Source organism: Ornithorhynchus anatinus, chromosome 7 (assembly GCF_004115215.2).
Source record: "Ornithorhynchus anatinus isolate Pmale09 chromosome 7, mOrnAna1.pri.v4, whole genome shotgun sequence".
Classification (NCBI taxonomy): Eukaryota; Metazoa; Chordata; class Mammalia; order Monotremata; family Ornithorhynchidae; genus Ornithorhynchus; species Ornithorhynchus anatinus.
In genome coordinates this window covers 38,132,575-38,152,012 of record NC_041734.1, presented here as the reverse complement: position 1 = coordinate 38,152,012, position 19,438 = coordinate 38,132,575, and the positions used below count along the sequence as shown (strand labels likewise).

Below are 19,438 nucleotides of genomic sequence, written 5' to 3'. Positions count from 1 at the left end.
ATAACAACGACAATGATGATGATAATTTCGCCCCGCGCCCCCGCCCCCCCCGAGACTCCGCCCTTCGCCCCCGCGAGGCGCCGCCGGCGTGACGTCATCCCCCCGCGCCGCGGAGGGGGAGGGCGGCGAGCGCCCGACGTCATCTCCCCGCGCCGCGGAGGGTGGGAGGGGGTGGCGGGCGACGTCATCCCCCCGCGCCGCGGGCGTCGTGTCGGCGACGTCATCGCGCCGCGTCGGGCGGATCGAGCGGGCCGGGCCGCCCGGGGGGTCGCCTGCTCGCCCGCACCCTGCGCGCCGCGCTCTGCTCCGGGGCGATGGGCTGGGCCGTGCTGACGCTCCGCCCGGCGGCGCGGGGCCTCCTGGGCGCCCGGGTGTCCGCAGCGGTGAGGGCCGGCGGCGGCGGGGGGGGGACGGGGGGGGTCGACCGGTAGAGGTCACGGGGTCACGGGGGGGGAAGGGGGGGGAGGGGCGCCTGACGGCTCAGGAGAAGGCCTAACGGGGGGATTCCTTAAGAAGCGACTTTCTTAATGATGATGATAAGGTCGGTATTGGGTAAAGCGCTCGTGCTAAACGCAGGAGGAATAAGAATGATAATGTTGCTATTGGTTAAGCGCTTACTAGGTGCAGAGCGCTGGTCTAAGCGCTGGGGGAATAAGAATAATAATAATAATGTGGGTATTTGCTAAGCGCTTACTAGGTGCAGAGCACTGGTCTAAGGGCTGGGATGGTGATAATAATAATGTCGGTATTTGTTAAGCGCTTACTAGGTGCAGAGCACTGGTCTAAGCGCTGGGGGAAATAAGAATAATAATGTTGGTATTTGTTAAGCGCTTACTAGGTGCAGAGCACTAAGGGCTGGGATGATAATAATAATGTTGGTATTTGTTAAGCGCTTATTAGGTGCAGAGCACTGGTCTAAGCGCTGGAGGAGTAATAATAATAATAATGTTGGCATTTGTTAAGTGTTTACTAGGTGCAGAGCACTTGGTCTAAGCGCTGAGGGAATAATAAGAATAATAATAATAATGTTGGTATTTGTTAAGAGCTCCCTAGGTGTAGAGCACTGTGCTAAGCGCTGGGGGAATAAGAATAATAATGTTGGTATTTGTTAAGCGCTTATTAGGTGCAGAGCACTGTTCTAAGTGCTGGGGGAATAATAATAATAATAATAATGTTGGTATTTGTTAAGCGCTTACTAGGTGCAGAGCACTGGTCTAAGCACTGGAGGAGTAATAATAATAATGTTGGCATTTAAGTGTTTACTAGGTGCAGAGCACTTGGTCTAAGCGCTGGGGGAAGAATAATAATAATAATGTTGGTATTTGTTAAGCGCTTACTAGGTGCAGAGCACTGTTCTAAGTGCTGGGGGGATAATAATAATAATGTTGGTATTTGTTAAGCGCTCCCTACGTGCAGAGCACTGGTCTAAGCGCTGAGGGGATAATAATAATAATAATGTTGGTATTTGTTAAGCGCTCCCTACGTGCAGAGCACTGGTCTAAGCGCTGAGGGGATAATAATAATAATAATGTTGGTATTTGTTAAGCGCTTACTAGGTGCAGAGCACTCGTCTAAGCGCTGGGGGAATAATAATAATAATGTTGGTATTTGTTAAGCGCTTACTAGGTGCAGAGCACTGTCTGAGGGCTGGGATGATAATAATAATGTTGGTATTTGTTAAGCACTTACTAGGCAGAGAGCACTGTGCTAAGCGCTGGGGGAATAATAATAATGATAATGTTGCTATTTGTTAAGCGCTCCCTAGGTGCAGAGCACTGTGCTAAACGCTGGGGGGGATAATAATAATGTTGGCATTTGTTAAGTGCTCTCTAGGTGCAGAGCACTGTGCTGAGCGCTGGGGGAATAAGAATAATAATGTTGGTATTTGTTAAGCACTTACTAGGTGCAGAGCACTGTCTAAGGGCTGGGATGATGATAATAATAATGTCGGTATTTGTTAAGCGCTTACTAGGCGCAGAGCACTGTGCTGAGCGCTGGGGGAGTAAGAATAATAATGTTGGTATTTGTTAAGCGCTTACTAGGCGCAGAGCACTGTCTAAGCGCTGGGGGAATAATAATAATGTTGGTATTTGTTAAGCGCTTACTAGGCGCAGAGCACTGTGCTGAGCGCTGGGATAATAATAATAACGTTGGTATTTGTTAAGCGCTCACTAGGCGCAGAGCACTGGTCTAAGCGCTGCGGGAATAATAATAATAATGTTGGTATTTGCTAAGCGCTTACGAGGTGCCCAGCACTGTTCTAAGCGCTGGGTAGATCCAGGGGAATGAGGTGGTCCCACGGGAGGCTCCCAGTCTTCATCCCCATTTGACAGATGAGGGAACTGAGGCCCAGAGAAGTGAAGCGACTCGCCCACGGTCACCCAGCCGGCAAGGGGCAGAGCCGGGAGTCGAACCCATGACCTCTGGGTTCTGAAGAAGAAGAAGAAGGAGGGCATTTTTTAAGCGCTTACTCTGTGCTCAGCACTGTTCTAAGCGCCGGGGGAGATGCCGGGTCATCAGGTTGTCTCCCGTGGGGCTCAAAGTCCCAATCCACCCTTGATCACCGAGACCCAGAGAAGAAGAATCGTGATGATGATAATGGTATTTGTTAAGCGCTTACTCTGTGCCCAGGACTGTTCTAAGCGCAGGAGGAGATACAGGGTCATCACGTGGGGCTCACAGTCTGAATCCACCCTTGACAGGAGTTAAACGAGGCCCCGAGAAGAAGAAGAAGAAGAAGAATAATGATGTTGGTATTTGTTAAAGCGCTTATTATGTGCCCAGCAGTGCCCTAAGCGCTGGGGGAGAGGCAAGGTCATCACGTGGGGCTCCCAGGCTCAATTCGCACTTGACAGGAGTTAAATGAGGCCCCGAGAAGAATAATGATCATCAGGTTGGTATTTGTTAAGCGCTTATTATGTGCCCAGCACTGTCCTAAGCGCTGGGGGAGAGGCAAGGTCATCACGTGGGGCTCCCAGGCTCAATTCGCACTTGACAGGAGTTAAATGAGGCCCCGAGAAGAATAATAATCATCAGGTTGGTATTTGTTAAGCGCTTATTATGTGCCCAGCAGTGTCCTAAGCGCTGGGGGAGAGGCAAGGTCATCACGTGGGGCTCCCAGGCTCAATTCGCACTTGACAGGAGTTAAATGAGGCCCCGAGAAGAATAATAATCATCAGGTTGGTATTTGTTAAGCGCTTATTATGTGCCCAGCACTGTCCTAAGCGCTGGGGGAGAGGCAAGGTCCTCAAGTTGTCCCCCGTGGGGCTCCCAGTCTCTATCCACCCTTGACAGAGGCGATCACTGAGGCCCCGAGAAGAATAATCATAATAATAATAATGTTGGTACTTGTTAAGCGCTCATTATGTGCCCAGCAGTGTCCTAAGCGCCGGGGGAGATACAAGGTCATCCCGTGGGGCCCCCAGTCTGAATCCACCCTTGACAGAGGAGTTAAATGAAGAAGAAGAAGAATGTTGGTATTTGTGAAGCGCTTCCTACGTGCCCAGCAGTGTCCTGAGCGCTGGGGGAGAGGCAAGGTCATCCCGTGGGACTCACAGAGGAGTTAAATGGGGCCCAGAGAAGAATAAAGATAATAGTACGAAGCGCTATTTGCCCAACACTGTCCTGAGCGCTGGGGGAGACGCAGGGTCATCAGGCCGTCCCCCGTGGGGCTCCCAGGCTCAGTCCGCCCTTTACAGATGAGGCCGCCGAGGCCCGGAGAATAACAACAGCAATAATGATGTTGGCATTTGTTAAGCGCTCCCTAGGCGCGGAGCACTGTGCCGAGCGCTGGGGGAGATCCGGGCTCATCGGGTTGTCCCCCGTGGGGCTCCCAGTCTTCAGCCCCCTCTGACGGAGGAGGCCGCCGGGGCCCCGAGAAGGGAAGTGTCTTGCCCAAGGTCACGCGGTCGATGAGTGGAGGAGCCGGGATTCGAACCCGCGACCCCCGACTCCCAAGCCCGGGCTCTGTGCACTGAGGAGTGAAGCGACTCGCCCCGGGTCAAACAGCTGACAGGAGGGGGAGCCGGAATTAACAGTAATAATAATAATATCGGCATTCGTTAAGCGCTTACTCTGCGCCGAGCACTGTTCTGAGCGCTGGGGGAGATCCAGGGGAATCAGGTCGTCCCACGTGAAGCTCACAGTTAATCCCCATTTTCCAGCTGAGGGAACTGAGGCCCCGAGAAGTGAAGTGACTTGCCCAAGGTCACAGCCGACAAGGGGGTGGACCTGGGATTAATAATGCTAAGGCTGATAATGATGGTATTTGTTCAGCGCTTACTAGGTGCCACATACTGTTCTAAGCGCTGGGGGAGATGCAGGGTCATCAGGTGGTCCCGTGTGAGGCTCCCGGGCTCCATCCCCATTTTCCAGATGAGGGAACTGAGGCCCAGAGAAGTGAAGTGACTTGCCCACGGTCACCCAGCTGGCAAGGGGCTGAGCCGGGATTAATAATAATAATAATAATAATAATCATCACGTTGGTATTTGTTAAGCGCTTACTAGGTGCAGAGCACTGTTCTAAGCGCTGGGGGAGATACAGGGTCATCACGGGAGGCTCCCGGGCTTCATCCCCATTTTCCAGATGAGGGAACGGAGGCCCAGAGAAATGAAGTGACTTGCCCACAGTCACCCAGCTGACAGATGGCAGAGGCCGGATTCGAACCCGTGACCTCTGACTCCCAAGCCCGGGCTCTTGCCGCTGAGCCGCGCTGCTTCAGAAGGTCAGGGGTGCTGATGGTTCAATAGTATTTATTGAGCGCTTCCAGAGTGCAGGGCACTGTACCAAGCGCTTGGCATGGACAGTTCAGCCACGGAGAGAGGCAGTCGCCGCCCAGCGGTCGGCTTAATCCCGGCTCTGCCACCCGTCTGCTGTGCGTCTGCGCTCAGTACAGTGCTGTGCACGTAGTACGCGCTCGATAAATGCGGTCGAATGAATGAACGTCTGCCGCGTGACCTCGTTTGGTTTTCATTGTCTGCCTTCCCCTTTCTAGGCTGCGAGCCCGTCACCGGGCAGGGGTCGTCACTATCTGCTACCAAGTCGTACTCTCCAAGCGCTCGGTACAGTGCCCCGCACACAGGAAGCGCTCAATAAATAGGGTCGAATGAATGAACGTCTGCCGCGCGACCTCGTTCGGTTTTATTGTCTGCCTTCCCCTTTCTAGACGGCGGGCCCGTCGTCGAGCGGGGATCGTCACTGTCAGTTACCAAATCGTATTTTCCAAGCGCTCGGTACGGTGCCGTGCACACAGTAAGCGCTCAGTAAATACGGCTGAAAGAATGAACGTCTGCCGCGCGACCTCGTTCGGTTTTATTGTCTGCCTTCCCCTTTCTAGACTGCGGGCCCGTCGTCGGGCGGGGATCGTCACTACGTGTTACCAAATCGTATTTTCCAAGCGTTCGGTACAGTGCCCCGCACACAGGAAGCGCTCAATAAATAGGGTCGAATGAATGAACGTCTGCCGCGCGACCTCGTTCGGTTTTATTGTCTGCCTTCCCCTTTCTAGACTGCGGGCCCGTCGTCGGGCGGGGATCGTCACTACGTGTTACCAAATCGTATTTTCCAAGCGTTCGGTACGGTGCCCCGCACACAGGAAGCGCTCAATAAATAGGGTCGAATGAATGAACGTCTGCCGCGCGACCTCGTTCGGTTTTATTGTCTGCCTTCCCCTTTCTAGACTGCGGGCCCGTCGTCGGGCGGGGATCGTCACTGTCAGTTACCAAGTCGTATTTTCCAAGCGCTCGGTACGGTGCCCTGCACACAGGAGGCGCTCAGTAAATAGGAATGAATGAATGAGGGTCCGCCGGGCGACCTTGTTCTGTTGTCTGTTTCCCCCCTTCTAGACTGTGAGCCCGTCGTTGGGTAGAGATTGTCTCCCTCTGTTGCCGAACTGTACCCGTAGAGCGTTCAGTACGCGGTAAGCGCTCAATAAATGCGATCGGATGAACCGACGAAGGTCCGCGTCTAGTACGGTGCGCCGCGCCCAGTAAGCGCTCGGTAAATACGATCGGGTGAATTGAAGAAGGTCGCCTCTGGGCCTCAGTTCCCTCATCCGTACAATGGGGGTTGACACCGAGTCCCCCACGGGGCAGGGACTGTGTCCAACCCGACTTGCTTGTGTCCACCCCAGCGCTTAGTACTGAGCCGGGCACATAGTAAGCGCCTTCCGAATGCCGTAATAACGATGCGCCGGGCACTGTACTAAGTGCTGGTGGGGGGGGTTCCAAGCAAATCAGGTGGGACCCAGTCCCGGTCGCGCACAGGGCTCACAGTCGCGATCCCCATTTTAGAGATGAGGGAACTGAGGCCCAGAGAGGTACATCGTGGCTCGGTGGAGAGCGCCCGGGCTTGGGAGTCCGAGGTCATGAGTTCGAATGCCGGCTCTGCCACTTGTCAGCTGGGTGACCGCGGGCGAGTCGCTTCACTTCTCTGGGCCTCAGTGACCTCATCTGGAAGACTGTGAGCCTCACGTGGGACGACCTGATTCCCCTGTGTCTCCCCCGGCGCTTAGAACAGTGCTCGGCACCTCGTAAGCGCTAAACGGATACCAACATCGTTATTATTACGTAGTATCCACCCCACCTACCCTCCACCCAAGTGCTTAGTACGGTGCCTGGCACATAGTGAGCGCTTAATAAATGTTACCATCATCATTACTCCAAGTGCTGCGATCCGACGCGTCATCGGACACAGTCCCTGTCCCACCTGGGGCTCACAGTCTTAATCCCCATTTTGCAGAGGCGGTGACCGAGGCGCAGAGAAGTGAAGCGTCTCGCCCCAGGTCCCCCAGCAGACAGGCGGCGGAGGCGGGATTAGAACCCAGGTCCTCCCGACTCCCGGGCTCCATCCACTGGGCCGCGCCGCCTCTCCAGGAGAGGAAGGCTGCGGTGGGCAGAGCCGCGGTGGGCAAATCCGATAGTATTAGATGGCCTTGGTATTAATCAGTATCGAACGCAAATCCTAAATAGTGGGTCAGAATCGGGAGTGAGGTACGGGGTGCGCGGTGCTTCGAATAAATCAGATTTCCTCCGGGGCAGCAAGGAGTCCCGAGCTGCGGTAAGGAAGCCCGTCAGACGGCAGGGACCGTCTCAATCCGTTGCCGACTTGTTCGTTCCAAGCGCTCAGCACAGTGCTCTGCACATAGCAAGCGCTCAGCTATTGAATGAACTGAACGAGTAAGAGGGAGGAAGGAGGGAAAGCGAGTGGTTTGGAAGATTCCTCCAGCGCGAGGAGAAAGCGGCCCGGAGGACGGGCGGCCGAGCCGCGTTTAGAACCCGGGTCCTTCGGCCCTCCAGGCCCGTGCTGCCCCCACTAGATCGCGTGGCTGTACCGAGCGCTTCGGGTGGGCAGAGCACCGTACTGAGTGCTTGGGGGAGTGCGGTTCGGGAGAGTCGGAAGACGTGACGTCCGCGCCGGCGGTTGGACCGCAAGCCCGTCGGTGGGCAGGCCGCCGTCGCCGTCCGTGGCCGATCTGCACCTTCCAAGCGCTTGGTCCGGCGCTCCGCACGTAGTAAGCGCTCGACAGATACTCCCGGAGGAGTGACTGACCAGGAGCTCTGGGTCTGGTAGGGGAGTCGGATTTAAAACTAATCACAGAGAGGGAAAGCAGCCGGGTGTAAGGGTTCGTTCCTGAGTAGGCCGGAGCCTCTAGAGTGCAAGCTCACTGAGGGCAGGGAACACGCCTGCCGACTCGTATATCGTACTCTCCCAAGCGCTCAGTACAGTGCCGCGCACACAGTAAGCCCTCAGTGAATATCGGTCATTAGACGTCTACAAACTCCAAGCTCTGCACGCAGGCAGCACTCAAGAAACGCCACCGGTGGAGGGCAGGGACCGTCTCTGTTACCGATTTGCACCTTCCGAGCGCTCAGTAAATGCCCTTGAACGAACGAATGAATAAATGCGGTGGAAACGGGGTGACTCTCCAAGCGCGTGGAGGGTGCAGACCGACGTGCCGCGTCGGCAGCGCAGAAGCGAGGGGGGAGAGGATGGGGGAGTCGAGAGGGTAGTCAGAGGAGGCTTCTCGGAGGAGGGAGGAGTTTAGTAGGACTCTGAAGGTGGGGAGAGGGAGGCCGGGGATACGGAGGGGGAGGGCAGAGGGTCCAAGGAGGGAGCGAGACCAGACAAACGGGTTGGCGACCGGGGAGAAAATGGCGCGGGCTGGTTTGCGAGCGGGAGAGGAATCGGGTTAGGTAGGAGGGCTAGGGACGATAAGTGGGCCTCGCGTTAGACGGCGAGGAGTTCCCGCCGGTTGCAGAGATGAAAAGGCAGCCGCTGGAGGGTTTAGAAGAGCGAGGAGGGGCGGACAGACGAACCGAACCAAAAGGTCACGCAGCGGACGTTCGTTCGTTCGTTCGTTCGACCGCATTTATTGAGCGCTCACTGAACGGTATTTTAGAAAGATGACCCGGACCAGCAAGGCCAAGCGTGGGCTGGAGTGGGGAGACACTGGAGGTGAGGCGTTCAGCAAGGAGGCCGGTGCAGTTTATGACGCGTAGTAGCAGATGCGGAGAGGGGGGAGGGGTCCTAGGGACGCTGGGAAGGTCGATCCAACGGGATCTGGTGGGAGGCGGAATTTGCCGGCTGAGAGATGGGTGCAGTCGGTCGTTTACGGAGCGCTCGCTGTCTGCGGTACAAAATGGCCCGTGGAGTTGTGCTCATAAACACCCGCGACTCGCATCGTTTTCAGATTTAATGACCTAATATGGTGGTGAAAGCTTTGTTTTTGTAACTTCCAGACTGTTGGGTTAAATGAAAAGCCATTCATGGCCTACCTATACCAGTGAATAGCGAACAGTGGTATGGTATCTGTTAAGCGTTTATTAGGAGTGAAGCACTGGGATAGGTTCAAGGTAATCGGGTCCCCTCTCACGCCGAGTACGAAGGAGAACGGGTATTCGATCCCCGTTTCGCAGACGAGGTGACCGAGACACGGGGGGTAAGTGACTTCCTCGAGGCGTCACGGCAAACAAGCGGGAGGCCCGGGATCAGAACCCAGGTCCTCTCACTCCGGGCCCTTGCTCCTTCCCGCGCTTCTAGGATGCCGCATTATTAGCCCTAAGCGGGCTTGTCAAGTTGAAGATTTACAGCTGAAAAATATGAAATTACAGGTTCGCGCACTTAACGGACGTTATCGTGTTGCCCCGTATCGCAGGTGGGAATACATACGAGCGCGCAGAGCCAGAAGCTCTATACCTTTTGGGATTATATCTTCGGAGAAAGAACCACCAAGAGATTGACCGAGAAAAGCAGAGTTATCACCGTGGATGGCAATTTATGCTCCGGGAAAAGCAAGCTTGCCAAAGGATTGGCAGAAAAGTTAGGTATGAACCAATTTCCTATCTAAGAAGAGTGTTCATCCCTGTCCGGTTTCTAGTAGAATATCTGTTAATGCTGATTTAGACTGGGACGCAGAGATGCCACCTTTCGAGGGAATTTAGATATAGTGGGATTGAAATTTTGATAATTCAAATTCAAGAGTGCTTCCTATCAAACCTGGATGATTAGCACCTTTAAGTTGGATTTTTTTTTTTTTCCTCTGAAACATGGCATCGCCCACAGATCTGGAGAACCGATCATTTAATTGGGGATTGAGTTGTTCTCTCTCCCCGCCACCTCCTCCCTCCCTTCGTCCTTCCCCCGCCCCCTTCATACTCCTCGTCTTTCCCCCCCTACGCTCCCAGGCCTCCCTTCAAGCCCCAATTACGTATCCCCTCCAATCATTTATCGCGTCTCTGCCGTCTCAACCCACCGACCCGATCGATCGCCGGAGCCGAGTTTGTTCCAGGTGGAGTGGAGAGCTGCGGCAGCTCGAACAGAGGACCGGGGGAGACTGTTGCTTTCCTCCAGGTTTCAGGGCTGTGAGCAAGGTGCTTTTATCTTGCTTCCGCTTCTTGCTGGGCCCTCGCACTCTTCCCGCGGCCTCTCCCTATTTACGGTCACTCTGCCCCTGTTACAAGCAGTTAAAAGGCCCCTTTCCGTCTCTCCGGGGGATAAACTCCTGGAGTAGGGGAGGTACACCAGTCCTGGTCCCGGAGAGACAGCGTTATGTCGAAAGCGATGGGGTGTGTAGCTAGGGCGAGATCCCAGCGTTGGGAATGAATTCCAAGCCAACTTTTAAGCCCATCACCTCCAGATTGCACCTCAGCCCTCGAAGACACGCAGCTATTAAGCGGATTTTAAAAGCCCTTTAAGGAAGGGGGTGCGTGACCCGCTGAGAGGCGTTGGAACAGCCCTTTGTAGTAAGCGGGTTCTCTGGAGTAAACCTGTTAAACGGATTCGGGGAGCGAGGTTTTCAGGAAATAGGCAACTGCGTTGAGAAACAAAACGCAGAAAAGATATCGCGGCGGCAACGTCTTCACCATCGTGATTTTTGATCCTAGGTTTGAGGCACTTTCCGGAAGCAGATGTGTATTACTTAGACAGAAGCGTGGGAGATGGAACAATAAAAAATCTGGATTACGGAGCCAGTAGCAGTTTGGAGGTGTTTTACGATAATCCCAGAAGTTCTGATGGAAACTCCTACCGCCTGCAGTCCTGGTTGTACACCAGCCGCCTCCTGCAGTATGCCGACGCGCTCGAACACCTGCTGAGCACAGGTTCAGTATGAATGCTCGTTTTTCACTCGCCTCTGTGTTTCCAGTGTATTTCCTCCCGTTGAAACGCAGATTCCCTAACCTGGTGTGTCTTTTTTCGTTCACCTCTGTGTTTCCAGTGTATCTCCTCCTGCTGAAACTCAGATTCCCTAACTTGGCGCGTCTTTGGTGGTATAGTCGAAGTGGGTCGAGAACATGGGGAGGGATCATTTCAGTGGGATAAAAGGGGCCCGGTGTTTCGGCAGCGATGAAATGGCAAAGTTTCATTTCCAAAAAGTAGTTGCTTTCGTGGCACGTTCGCCAAATGTATCGGTTTTGGTGCAGAGCCATCGAGAGAGATCGTTACGCTCCACGGAGTTTTCACGCCGATGGGAGAGCATCTTAAAGAAACTTAAATGGCACCTGGGAGCAATAAGAAAAAGCCCAAATAAGGAGAAAATTGAAAATTAATAGGGAGAGAATGGGGGAGGGGTGGGTTAGCTTACTTTTGACACCTCACTTTGCCTGACAGGCAGGAAAATGATGGAGAGAGCAATAAAAGAAATGTGAATATTTCATTTTCCCCAATATCGCCGCAAGGAACCAAGTGCTCCAATTTCTAGAGAGTGGCATTCTGTAGCCCTTTTAAACAAAGGCTACCTAATATGCTGAAGCATTCATTTCTGCTCCATTCTTTCCTCTCTGTCTTCATCGTCGTCTCCGTGCCTCCTTGTCCTTCCCTCTGTATGTCGTCTTCTCTGCTTTGATCCCTCTCTTTCTCTTCTCTCCCACTGCCTGTTGTTCCTTGTTAACCCACTGGCCTTCTTCTCAGCTTTCTCTTCTCTGTCCTCACCCTTCTGTGCCACGCCTCTTCTCATTGTCCCCCAATTCTTTTCCCAGTTTCCCCCGGTTAATCCGTATTTCCCTCCTTCTGGTTCTCTTCACCCCCTCCCTCCTCCCAGGCTTGCTAATGCTTCTCATCCTCTGGGTTGCTTTTCTCTGGGCCATCTACCTCTACCTTGGGGGGATGCAACCTGTACTTTCTGGCCCCTTACCCGGCAATCTTGGCCGGATCGTTGCTCAAACAGCCAACGGCGTTATAACGTTTCAGCAGTATTCCGGGGTATCAGACATACGTGTCTGTTGGTAGTTCCAACAGAGCGATTAATGACGGCCCCCAAATTGACACCTTAGAAGCAACGGTCATGAAGACGGTGGCGTTTCTTAAGCACTTACCGTCTGCCGAGCACCGTGCTAAACCCTGGGGTGGATGCGGAGTTATGCACAGTGGAGCTTCATTTGAGGAAACCGAGGCCCAGAGAAGCAGCGTGGCTCAGTGGAAAGAGCCCGGGCTTGGGGGTCAGAGGTCATGGGTTCGGCTGTGTGACTGTGGGCAAGTCACTTCACTTCTCTGGGCCTCAGTTCCCTCATCTCTAAAATGGGGATTAAGACGGGGAGCCTCACGAGGGACCACCTGATTATCCCGTATCTACCCCAGCGCTTAGAACAGTGCTCTGCGCATAGTAAGCGCTTACACAGAAATACCAACATTAGGTGACCTCCCCAAAGCCACTCAGTAAGCAAGAGACAGAGCTTGGGACTACGACCTAGGTCTCCTGACTCCCAGACCTGTGCTCTTTCCATTAAGGCCACGCCGCCTCCCCCGTTATGTTCTGTGGTTTCCTGATTGAAGCATCCTTTTATCTCACTTAGTTCCCCAGGCAGCCTGGGGGCCGCCTCACCGCAGAGCCCCCCACGTGAGTCAAAACTCGCCCTTTAGTAATGACTGTCCCTGCTCCCGCGTGCATATGCACAACTGTTTCTTCCACCGTTGCTATGCGCTGAATCCACAGGCTTGCGTGGTCAAAAGAACGCTCCCTAAATCGACCGTTGCAGTCTATCCAAGATGCGAAATGAAGACACGCCTTTAGTCAGAACCAGGTTGTATTGCTTTAATAATAATAATAATAATAACGTTGGTATTTGTTAAGCGCTTACTATGTGCCGAGCACTGTTCTGAGCGCTGGGGTAGATACAAGGTAATCAGGTTGTCCCACGGGAGGCTCACAGTTAATCCCCATTTTACAGAGGAGGTCACTGAGGCCCAGAGAAATGAAGCGACTCGCCCACAGTCACACAGCCGACGAGTGGCAGAGCCGGGAGTCGAACCCATGACCTCTGACTCCCAAGCCCGGGCCCTTTCCGCTGAGCCACGCTGCTTTAACGGGTGCATCTGATGAGCTTCAGTGTTGATTACACCGTGAGCCCGTCAATGGGCAGGGACCGTCTCTATCTGTTGCCGAATTGTACCTTCCAAGCGCTTAGCCCAGTGCTCTGCACATAGTAAGCGCTCAATAAATCCTACGGAATGAATGACCTATCTTTAACTGCAGGACAAGGTGTCGTCTTGGAACGGTCCATCTTCAGTGACTTTGTGTTCCTGGAAGCGATGTTTAATCAAGGATACATCCGAAAGCAGTGTAAGTCGTGACTGTCCTCCACGTTCCTTGGTGTCTTTTCTAAACGGTTCTAGAGTAGATCCAAGTTGACCCGCCTTCAGAGACTCTCCCGCTCCACGGGGGAAAGCAGGAATTTTATCTTGGTCTTATAGATGTGGAAACTAAGGCACAGAGAGGTGGTTTTTCCCGGCATCGCTCGGCAGACGAGCGATGGAGCTGGGTCAGGAACCTGGGCGTCTCCCCCCAACGGCTCCTAGACCAAGCAGTTAGCTCTTAGAATCGCTTAACGAGTACCGTCTTTATTATTATCATTTCCACTTGGCCACACGGGCATTGATCGATCCATCGATCAATCAGTGGTATTTTTGGAGCGCTTGCTAACTGCTTAGGCGAGTATAATGCAACAGTACATTCCCTGCCCATAATGGGCTAGTTCCTGAGTCATGAAGGGTGGCTCTCTGTGTGTATATATATAGATCTATACGTATATAGATCTATTATATATCTATAAATAGATCTTTGAGGTCATTAGACCACCCATCCGCAAAAAGACCCTCAATGGCAATTTTTACTTAAACCGGATGGAGTCTTTTCGAACGGGAACCTTTTGGTTTTGGCCCTTGTTATTTCATTATTTCTGATATTTATTTCTGATAGTGCCGCAGCCCATATGCCTTCCCAAAACATATCTGGGGCAGTTCCTGGATTGTGGTGTTGAATGGCTCAGATGTGTTTGGGACAATGAAGTTTGAACGGATGTTTTTTCTGAGGACAGAAACAACTAAAACCAGCAGTACTTTGCACTTGATATAAATTATTGCAAAGAAAATAGTTTCCCCCTGAGTAACAATGCTTTTATATTTAAAAGGAAGAACCTATTTACTATTGTCAACAATTTGTATTTTACTATTTTTTATGACTGCCTCATTTAAATTACTTAAATTTTCCATATTTTTTTTTAGTTCAAAAACGATGCCACCTGTCATGCTGTTTTCATATGTTTGATCAAAAATTGAAGATTACCAAAATACCAAGCAGTGGGAATTTGTGTAGGGGGCAGTTGTGATCCTTGGGTGGCTCGTTATTTTGTTAGAATTTCAAAATTTTCTTCCTTGTCATTGCATCTGGAACAGAAAGAAAGAAATTCAGAATGTGTGGAGATCAAATTGCCAGTTTTTTCCATTCACAGTGCTTTTTTTGGTGTTCCTTATAGGTGTGGAACATTACAACGAAGTCAAGCGTATCACCATCTGTGAATATTTGCCTCCCCACGTGGCCATTTATATTGATATGCCCGTTCCAGAAGTACAGAAAAAGATTCAAGAAAAGGGAGATGTAATTCTCTTTTTTTCCCAGACATAACTATTATGCATTTTTCTTTTGTCCTCTTTTGTTATCATGCTTGCCGTTTAGAAATCCCTTGACTTTAAGGCAGCTACTGAAATAAGTAGTTATACAAGTCACAAAATTTGAATTTTGGGTGCTTTTGCAAACATTTGGGTGGGGTGGAGGAGTGTGTACCATGGCCCAAGAACTCTTAAGAAGCATTTCAGATTCTTGGTCATTTTCCTGGTTTCACAGGAAATCTTGAGTAAGAAAGCAGGAGCTGCAGCTAGGGAAGGATTGTTTTACCTTCCTTTCTGCTTTTATAGTTTCTTCTTTTTTTAAAATGTAGTATTTAAGTGCCTGCTAGGTGCCAGATACTGTACTAAGCACTAGGGTAGGTGGGACACAGTCCATATTCATTCATTCATTCAATTGTATTTATTGAGCACTTATTGTGTGCAGGGCACTGTACTAAGCGCTTGGAATGTACAGTTCGGCAACAGACAGAGACAATCCCTGCTCAACAGTGGGCTCCCAGTCTAAAAGGGAGACAGCAAAACAAAACAAGTGGGCATCAATACCATCAAAATAGATGAATAGAATCACAGATATATACGCATCCTTAATAAGATAGAGTAATATACGCAAATATGCACAAGTGCTGTGGGGAGGGGGGTAGAGCAGAGGGAGTAGGGGCAATGGGGAGGGGAGGAGGGGTGGAGGGAAAGGGAGGGCTCAATCTGGGAAGGCCTCCTGGAGGAGGTGAGCTCTCCTGCACGGGGCTCCCAGATTTAATCCCCATTTTACGGATGCGGTAACTGAGGCGCAGAGAGTTTAAGTGATTTGCCCAAGGTCACACAGCAGACAGTTGGCAGAGCTGGAATTAGAACCCAGGTCCTCTGACTCCCAGGCCCGGCCTCTTTCCATGAGGCCACCCTGCTTCTCCATTATAATAGTCGCAGCAGAGCAGTAATTTGGCCTTTCATTTATCTGGAATGGCACTAGAACAAGTGTTAGGGCAAGAGTGGAATTTTGCATTAAGTTCGAGTATTGCCATCCGGAGGAAGATCCCTGGAAAACTCAAGTGAAGTGGGACCCAAAAGGTTTTTGTGCAGCAATTTTCCTTGTTTAAAAAAAAGAAGGGAAAAGAAGAAAGAAAATGTTTGAGAGGCTGTCGTAAATGGTAGCCATCAAAATGTCAGGATCGATGAGAAGGGATTATTATAATTATCCCCGATTAGACTGTAAGCCCGGCAGTGGGCAGGGACTGGCTCTATCTGTTGCCGATTTTTACATCCCAAGCTCTTAGTACAGTGCTCTGCACATAGGAAGTGCTCAATAAATACTATTGAATGAATGAATTTAACTTAGGAGCCTACCTTAACTGGAACTGACTCATCCTTGCTTTCAAAAATCCACACTCAAATTTGGGGCTGGGGGGAGAGGAGGAGAAAGGGCGAGAAAGAGAGAGAGAGAAACCACAGGAGAAAATGGAAGGAGGGAGAAGATAAATTGACTAGTGCACATGATATGCCAACCCTCTGACTTCCACAATTCTCCAAGAACATTAGCTTATAGAGCCCGGCCAAAAAAAACCCCAAAACTGCCTGCTGACTGCACTGGGGAAAGGGTGAAAGTTTATTTTTCTAAGTGTGCTTTATTTTTCTCCTATGCTGGTTTTTATTTTTCTGAGGTAAGTTCAGGAAAGCTAGTGTCCACATTTCATGATTTGCTTTCTTTTTTTGTCTTTTGGTGTAGCCACATGAAATGAAGGTGTCTCCTGCATATCTCCAGGACATTGAAAATGCCTATAAGAAAACTTTCCTCCCCGAGATGAGGTTAGCAAAATAAATCGGTTGATTCGATGTTACTTGATTGGTATCAGTGTGGGTAACTGATCTGTGTATGAGTAAAAATCCAGACAAGGCAAATTTAGTAGATTTTTTAGTTAGATTAAAAAAAGCATCTGCACATGAATCTTTTTTCCTCAAACCTTTTCCACACTTACTAGTGTCATGGGGCTGGTGCATTTTGGGGCCTTGAGGAGTTGAGCCGAGAAAACTCCAATACAACCAATTCCTCTGTAACATGTGGCTGCATTCTTGCAAAACCCCATGTTAAAGAAAACTTGAGTTGTGGCATAGATGAGTTCTGTTGGCGTACAAACGGGCGTGTGCACGGAAAGACAAGGGGCCAGATTGCTTTTTCAAACACTTACCGTTCTGCGTCCAATCAGGCTTCTGTTTTCAGATGATCGTTACCTCATTTCCGGTCCATGTCAAAGCATGTCATGAAATGGCAGAACTGAGTTCACCAGCCGCATTTTGAATTTTGCAATGGTTTCTCCTCCATTTGGCCTAATTGATTTTAAGTCCTTGGCCTGAGGGGCGCTTACCAATTTGGACAATTGAAGATTTGGAATTGGTCTGTGTATTTTCTTCAGGTGAAAGTATGTCAGTTGATAAAGGAAAGGTCGGTACCGTGGCCGGGAAAACTGACATCTCATCTCAATGCATCCATGAAAGCGCCTTGTGGGCAGAAACTGAGACTACCAACTCCGTTATATTGTACTTTTCCAAGCGCTTAGTACGGTGCACACAGAAAGTGCTCGATAAATATGACTGATCGATTGAGGCTGTATTGCGATTAAAAATATCGCCTCCATAAAGACTTTGTATAAAAAAGTGCCAGGAGAACATTTTAATTGGCTATTTTCCCAAGTGGAACTACGGAGGAAGGTAGATTATTCACATTGATTGAAACCAAGAGTTATTTGGGTAGTTGAAGGTTGTACTGGTGACTTAACAAATATCATCATCATCATTATTATTATTAGTGGAACACGGAGTGAGGAGAGTCAGGTACTATTCCTCACCTCTCTGTCTGCCTCACCCTCCTTATTGCAACCTCCTGACTCACAGACTCGGGCACAAAAGCCATCATGTATAGCAAATAGTACGAATAAGGGTTTACTGATCTCACCCTGTCATCGGGGCAGAAGATCTTTCAGGTTCCTAATCACTACACTTTGATTTCTCCTAGCCAAGAGTTTTGCAGAAGAAAGCTATTGGCTTTGAAATTTGACTTGTCTTATGTGTATCATTTTGTTGCCTTACAGTGAGAAATGTGAGGTTTTGCAGTACACTCCAAAAGAAGCACAAAATGTGGAAAAGGTAAGATACTAGGAAGATATAAAAGTTAGATGGCTAAAACATTCTGTGCCAGAGAGATGCACAACTTTATTGAAGTGATTTATTTCGAATGCTTATGTTCGGTTAGAAACTAAAGTGTTGGGGGGAGGGGGGTTGTTTATTTTGTTTTGGTTTGGTTTTGGGGGAGTGGGGGTGTGGTTTGGGTAATTTTTTTAGTTCTCCTTTGATATTTTGTTTCATCTGAGCTATTGCACGTTCTTACTGACTACTTCTAAATACGTCCAACCTAATGAAACTCTTCGTACCCCAGTGCCGAGAACAGCGTTTGACCCATAGTAAACACTTAACAAATACCACTCTGATTCACTTTTGGATTTAAAATGGCAATCTTATTACAAAGAAAAGGACCAAGAATCTGAACACGCATCATCCTAAAACGGGAACGCGAGTAAAATTGTTACTATGTCCTCTCATACTCTTAGAGAAAATAGTCTGTGTTCGTTTAACACCGTGATGATTATGACTCAACTTTTCAAATGCGTCGGGCCATTAAAACTGAGTCAGTCCTACTAAGATTGATATGCCAATTGCGGTTAAGTTGTCATTTACATTTTTAGGTGTTGGAGGATTACCAGTACTTGAAGTTTGATAAGGGACCTTGGCTGGAGCAGGATAATGTCTCTTTCCATCATTTAAGGCTGCTGTAAGTACAGTGACAATCTCGGGTCTTTCCGAAATGAAGATAAAAATAATAATGATGTATGTATTCATCATCTCTTGGGTGCCAAGCGCTGTACTGAGCACTGGGGTAGGTACAAGACAATCAGGTCACACATAGTCCCTGTCCCACATAAGGCTCGTTGTCTAAGAGGGAGGGAGAAAAGATATTTCATCCCCGTTTTTCAGATGAGGAAACTGAGGCATGGAGAACTTACGCGATTTGCAGGCAAGTGGGTGGGCCGAGATTAGAACCAGATTGTGTCATGGCTTAGTGAAAAGAGTGTGGGCCTGGGAATCAGAAAGACCTGGGTTCTAATCCTGGCTCTTCCACGTGTCTGCTTTGTGACCTTGGGCAAGTCACTTAACTTGTCTGTGCTTCATGTGCCTCCTCTGGACAGTGGGGATAAGAATGTGAGTCCCATGTGGGACGGGGACTGTGTCCAACTTGATTAACTTGTGTCTACCCCAGTGCTCAGAACAGTGCTCGGGACATAGTAAGCGCTTAAATGCAGTAATAATGATGATTAATAATTACCACAATTGTAATATCTTACTATTGGAGTCTCCCATTGAGTGAGCATTCAGTAAACATTAGTGATTGATTAATTGACTCCCAGACCATGCTTTTTCCACTAGGCCACTCAGCTTTATTCTAAGGGTTTTGGTGGTTCACACTTGAAGTACCAGTTTTCTGATAGCATTTTGGAAATAACAGTGTTAATCGGGTGATTTCTTCTTGACTCTCTTCCTCCTCCTTCATACCCCCTGCTGCCCAATCTTAAAAATCATAGATTTAGAAGAAGATCTTAGCCAAAACCCTTAATTCCCTGGCTTGAAGATGCTATCGCCAACGATGAGATTGCAGTCACGAGTGTGAGCGTCTTTGAGAGGGAGTCTTTTGCAAACTTGCACGCTTTGGCCCTAAAGTACAGTAGTACAACTTTTCTGGCCACTTGCCATTTTGGTGAACACTGCTCAGACATCAGTGGTTAAGAGAGGAAAGAAAGGTTCTACTGCCAGCGGAACCTTTGCCCAAGTTGTTTATGCACGCCTGGTGTTGGTGAGGGCTGAGCCACCCACATTCTCTCGTCTGATTCCCCCCACGCGAGGGTCTTTTCCACTTTATTGTGAAAACAAAGGGACAGCAAAATAAGCAAACACCCCCACCCCCCCACCCCAAAGAACAACAGCAGCCAAACACAGAAA

The 19,438-nt window shown here is 50.0% G+C and overlaps 1 protein-coding gene across 1 annotated transcript in view; it reads left to right on the top strand.

The window, feature by feature from the left end:
- Positions 1-245: 245 nt before the first annotated feature.
- NDUFA10 (NADH:ubiquinone oxidoreductase subunit A10) overlaps positions 246-19,438 on the top strand; it is a 63,412-nt gene continuing 44,219 nt past the window's right edge. The window contains exons 1-8 of the mRNA XM_029069027.2: positions 246-383; positions 9,156-9,324; positions 10,384-10,599; positions 12,969-13,055; positions 14,248-14,369; positions 16,119-16,198; positions 17,479-17,533; positions 18,130-18,215. Coding sequence (XP_028924860.1) covers positions 315-383; positions 9,156-9,324; positions 10,384-10,599; positions 12,969-13,055; positions 14,248-14,369; positions 16,119-16,198; positions 17,479-17,533; positions 18,130-18,215 — 884 coding nt within the window. The 5' untranslated portion in view covers positions 246-314. The remainder of the gene's footprint in view (positions 384-9,155; positions 9,325-10,383; positions 10,600-12,968; positions 13,056-14,247; positions 14,370-16,118; positions 16,199-17,478; positions 17,534-18,129; positions 18,216-19,438) is intronic.